This window comes from Euphorbia lathyris, chromosome 4, assembly GCF_963576675.1.
Source record: "Euphorbia lathyris chromosome 4, ddEupLath1.1, whole genome shotgun sequence".
Lineage (NCBI taxonomy): Eukaryota > Viridiplantae > Streptophyta > Magnoliopsida > Malpighiales > Euphorbiaceae > Euphorbia > Euphorbia lathyris.
The window spans coordinates 26,428,270-26,433,019 of NC_088913.1; the positions used below are offsets into that span (position 1 = coordinate 26,428,270).

At 33.7% G+C, this 4,750-nt stretch overlaps 1 protein-coding gene across 2 annotated transcripts; it reads right to left on the reverse strand.

Moving 5' to 3' along the window:
• Positions 1-1,098: 1,098 nt before the first annotated feature.
• On the reverse strand, positions 1,099-4,520 carry LOC136228038 (uncharacterized). Of its 2 annotated transcripts, XM_066016866.1 has the most exons (8): positions 4,187-4,520; positions 3,665-3,741; positions 3,431-3,547; positions 3,035-3,126; positions 2,756-2,815; positions 2,585-2,654; positions 1,907-1,972; positions 1,099-1,427 (listed from the first exon to the last, which is right to left on the reverse strand). In XM_066016866.1, the coding sequence occupies exons 4-8, from the start codon at positions 3,097-3,099 to the stop codon at positions 1,311-1,313; spliced, it is 378 nt and encodes a 125-aa protein (XP_065872938.1). In that variant the 5' UTR covers positions 3,100-3,126; positions 3,431-3,547; positions 3,665-3,741; positions 4,187-4,520; the 3' UTR covers positions 1,099-1,310. The 2 variants fall into 2 exon arrangements, with proteins under 2 accessions (XP_065872938.1, XP_065872939.1); XM_066016867.1 differs by lacking the exons at positions 3,431-3,547; positions 3,665-3,741; positions 4,187-4,520 and adding an exon at positions 3,228-3,408.
• Between the last annotated feature and the right edge of the window lie 230 nt (positions 4,521-4,750).

Below are 4,750 nucleotides of genomic sequence, written 5' to 3' on the forward strand. Positions count from 1 at the left end.
ACGAATCTGAATTTACTTGAATGTAAAACGAACAACTAAAAACTAAGAATAACTAAAATTGAATACCTAATACAATGGTTCTAGCCTCTATTTATAGTGTTATTATCACTATTCTAATCTAATTAGGTCTTCTCTCTATCTCTAAATCAGATTAAGGTGTTTGTTTTTTTTTATCTGAAGTTGAATAATTGAAGTTGAGTTGGAGCAGGATTCGTAAGTCTACTCGTCCAGTAAGGGACTTACTCACCGAGTAGGTGTCCAATTTCAAGCTTTTCATAGTTGACTTTCATCTCTATTTCTTTGACTGAACTTGGGGCTTGTATGGTCTGGACGAGTAAATTAACTCGTCGAGAAGTTAATGTTACTCGTCGAGTAGAGATTCTTTTCAACCTTCATTTTGCTCCGTTTCTTCCTCAATTGTACCCGAAACACCTCAAAGTGCACACATCAAGTGTATAATAGAGAAAACATCATATAAACTATGGTAAACAAATGATAATCATACCTAAATAGGTCTAAAACTATGCCTAAGAATCTATATAAAATGACCCTGACAACTTCCCCACACTTTAATTAAGTTCATAACATAAGGAAAATTACAACTATATTTAAACAAGTCAATTACAAAATGTGATATGCAACATTTAATTAAAAAGTATGTCAAAATTTATAATGAATAACATTTTGATTAGAATTATATTAAAATTATAAGTTAAATATAACAATATTCACTACAAAAAAGACGTTTACCGACGGTTTTTTTGTCCAGTAGCGACGGTTTTAACCGTCGGTATATACATTAGCGGCGGTTTCGAAAACCGTCGGAAAAGTGTTGTGATTGCGACCGTTGCTACGTTTACCGACGGTTTTACTACAGCGTCGGGGTAAGGTTTTTTATTAGCGACGCTTTCTACTGGCGGTTTAAACCGCCCCTATAAATCGATTTTCAAGAAAAAACATTACCGACAGAAATCTGTCGTAATCCGTCGCCAAAATTTTTTTCCGTCGCCAAAAATTTAGTGCCCAAACTTGAATTGTACAAACAAATGATTTCTGATTAGTAATACATCTGATTCAAATTTAAATTTAGTGCCCAAATATAAATTGTGTTTCCCATTTATCTGATTCAAAAAATTCGAAGTCTCATACAAACTTGTATAGTACAACAATAATATCAAAATTCGATTAAATACATACCACGACCTAGAGGATTCCCTAACTCAACAACCCAAAGCAACCTCTCTATATCCAAGACAGACCCCCACACCCCTGCTCCCATGATCAAAACAGTTGTATCAGGACCACTCTAATCATACAGAGTTAATGAAACAGAGTGAATGAAAGACTCTAAGCATTCTGTTAGCAGAAAACAAACTGTTACTTCCATGTTCCTCTCCTCTTGACCTTTTTCCATCCTTTTTCAACACCTGCAAAACATTAGAAGCCCAAAATCTAAAAACCAATAAGGCTATTAAAAGTACTTGGCCTAAAATACTAAGTATATATTTGTTAGAACTGAAATCTGTAGTCTGCATCTGAGAAAACTATTGAAATTATATGAAACAACTGCATTTCAAATTGGTTTTTCACACTATAACATGCTTCAATGACTTTAGAACAAAATAATAACCACAAATACAGAAAACCTCCGAGAATGTCTTGAAAACTGTCAAAGAACAAACAAATTGCACCAGAAACACAAAAAAACCCCAAGCCCATGGACCCAATATTTAAGTTGCATAAATAGAGATATAAGTAATACATATCGGGCGTGCTTCTTTTAAAGCAGCTTTGAGATCCTCAAATACAGCTGGTAGACAAATAGCCATTAGACGCGTTTACAATTCCCGCTCCCTAAAAGCACATAAACAGAACTGGCAGAACGAGATAGAGAGAGAAAGCTTACTAATTGCAAAGTTGTTCTGCTGATATACTCTTCAGGCAGCCATGACAGAGATTCAATTAACAGAACCTGCAGATATAGTAGAATAAACAATAAGCCATTTGACATATGAAATGAGAAACACATTATGATGACACTTGATTAATGGAATTATAGACAATAGAACATAGTACCACAAAAAAAAAGTAATATCTAATGTATTTGTTACTAATTACTAACAATAAAAATATCTAATAACAATAATTATAGACCACTTAAGTTTCAACCTGATAACTAAACTTGTCAATTATCAAGACCAAGGAATTTCTATACTGGGCATATAATATAGAGTCATGGAAACCAAACTTGACAGGACTCTTGTAATAACGTTTTTCCCTTAGATTCAAAGAACAACTCGAGTTAGTGAGTGAACATACCTTATGTGATAAGACCAACTAAGTCCAATGAACAGACATATATATTTATATTTATAAAGCATTACTAGAGCAAGTTAAGATAGAGGAAGAGAATCTGGTAAGAATTCATACAAAAAGACAATGCCAATTCAGGCTCCTCAATCTCTTCTTATACAACAAAATAGACACAGAAAAGAAAAGAGTCCCACTAATTAATTGGTCAAGATGATGACCTCACAAATAAGGGAAGATATAATGTATTTGAAGTAATTCAGAATTATGTTACCTGGGTTGACAGCCTCCTGATCTCTTGGTTCAAGATTATGCCCAAAAGATGCAAGTTCTCATGACTTCTCCTAATTTAACAAAATGAAAATCATGGATATGTATTATGCATAGGTAATACCGTAATAGCAAGTAGAAGATGAAATTATTCAATGGACATGCATGGACACACCTGTCCATAAACTTCAATTCAACTTCATCTGCCACTCCAAATATGGACTTGCGGAATAACCTAAGGAATAATTAAAACCATAACTATGCTAAATCATTTGATCTCTTCAAAAGAAGAAAATAACAAACAAGTTATAAACATAGGAAGACAAATTGAGTATCAGATACTAACCACGTACTCAATCATCATTCCTTTATCTCATTTATCATTTATCATCCAAATAGGAAGGATTCAATTAACCAAATGGAGAATGTCGTGATTTACTAGAAAAAAAACCACCTGTCATCCCATCGTGCAAGGCGGGAAGCCAGCTGCGCTATAACCTCGTGAATACTTTCTGGCATGACATTAACTCTAGCTGAAAGTAGTTCCTGAACATGCAGAAATTTATCAGACCATACAGAGAAACATAGTTGTTGTAGTTATTCCAAAGAAAGAACAAGATTATAAAATTTTATTATCACAGTCGAACCTGAATCTCTGCAATACCTAAAATATTTAGGTTCGATGAAGATCCTTAAGTTGGTACCTAAAGTTCAAGTTAGGCTAAATTGAGCTGGACTACCAACTTTAAGGACCATTTTGAACCTTAATTCCCAAAGAGTAAAGAGCATCCGCAAACAAAATGAAACCTCTAAAAAACCCAGTATTCAACAATATTAATAAGAGTCTCACCAGAGAGAGCGAGAAAGAACATTAATATCACTCTAATCAGATTTCTTGATTGAGAAAACCTTTGACAGGTTAAGTTCGTCCAAGAAGCAATTATCCAATAAGCTCTTCTCCCTTAAGCTTCAACGAATTCCATAAGGAAATGACGAAAATTTAAGTCAAAATAATAGAATTCAGCAATTGGAGTAATAAAAAAATGAACACAGAAAGTCATTTTTGCAGATATAAATAGTCAACCTCATGACCAATGACTCCCAAAATTGCAGCATAATCGCGGTTTCTGGAGATGCCAGAACGAGCTTAGAATTGAAAATCTGTTCACAAGCAATCCCAATACAAATTCAATAAAACAAAAGTTGATAATTCAATATTAATGAGGATAAACCAAGTGCAAGTGCTTGAACAACTAAGTAAAAAACCAAGTAAAACCTTGCAAGTGCTTGAACATTTAAGTGTCAGTGCCATTTTTCATACAATTCTGAAGATACTATGTACCACTTTAATCGCATATAAACTTAACCAGATTTAATCTCGTAAAGCCAAATCTAGGCCACCTACTCAACCATTCAAAATTCATGTGAAGAATGTTTCGAAGGCTAGGTACAGTAATACTGCTATTATTCCCTTTGTGAATAAACCATGAGTGTTAAACATGTGAATTCAATTCCAATTTCTTAATTTTCATTTGGGAGTAAATTAAAACTAAAGTGAAGTGTCAGACCTAAGATTAAAGTGAAGTAAATAAGATGAGTTGATAACCTTAACTTCTGGACTCAAGTCCAGATCTGAACTAAGAAAACTCTTCTCAACGGATTCTCCCTCTTCTCGATCTTGTCCCTCACTTCACCACCTCTAAGTTTTGATTTGTTAGCTGGATTTGATTTCTCAGATGAAAGTAATCGAGATGGCTATTTCATGATATTGAAGAAGAAATCGACCTAATTAGGCTACTGAAGAACAAGAGAAATTGAAGAATAACATTTCCCAAAATCGATGATTGATCGAGATGGTTGGGAATCCATGATCCATATGGCTGAGAAGAAGAGTATGGAGGTGGCTGTGAGAAGAGTTTTAGGTATCGATGGCTGGAATCGATTTTTTTTTATTTAAGATAATTTTTTCTAAATTCAGCCCATGAGTTAAAATTATACATTTATGGGCTTTTCAGCTGTCAGCCCATGAAACACTTTATAAAAGTGTTGTGTTGGTAAAAGCTCATTTTTTTTAGTGATTGTCTGGAATATAAACTATAGAAAATGATGAATCATAAAACCAAATTTATATGTATTAACATGAAAAAAACTCTTGAACTCTGCACGAGAT

Excerpts from the sequence above, each read along its gene's own strand:
- LOC136228038 (XM_066016866.1), bottom strand. The coding sequence starts at position 3,099 with ATGCCAGAAAGTATTCACGAGGTTATAGCGCAGCTGGCTTCCCGCCTT. Across the intron at positions 2,816-3,034 it reads CTTGCACGATGGGATGACAG|GTTATTCCGCAAGTCCATAT; the intron begins GTGGTTTTTTTT and ends ATTATTCCTTAG. Across the intron at positions 1,973-2,584 it reads TCAGGAGGCTGTCAACCCAG|GTTCTGTTAATTGAATCTCT; the intron begins GTAACATAATTC and ends CTATATCTGCAG.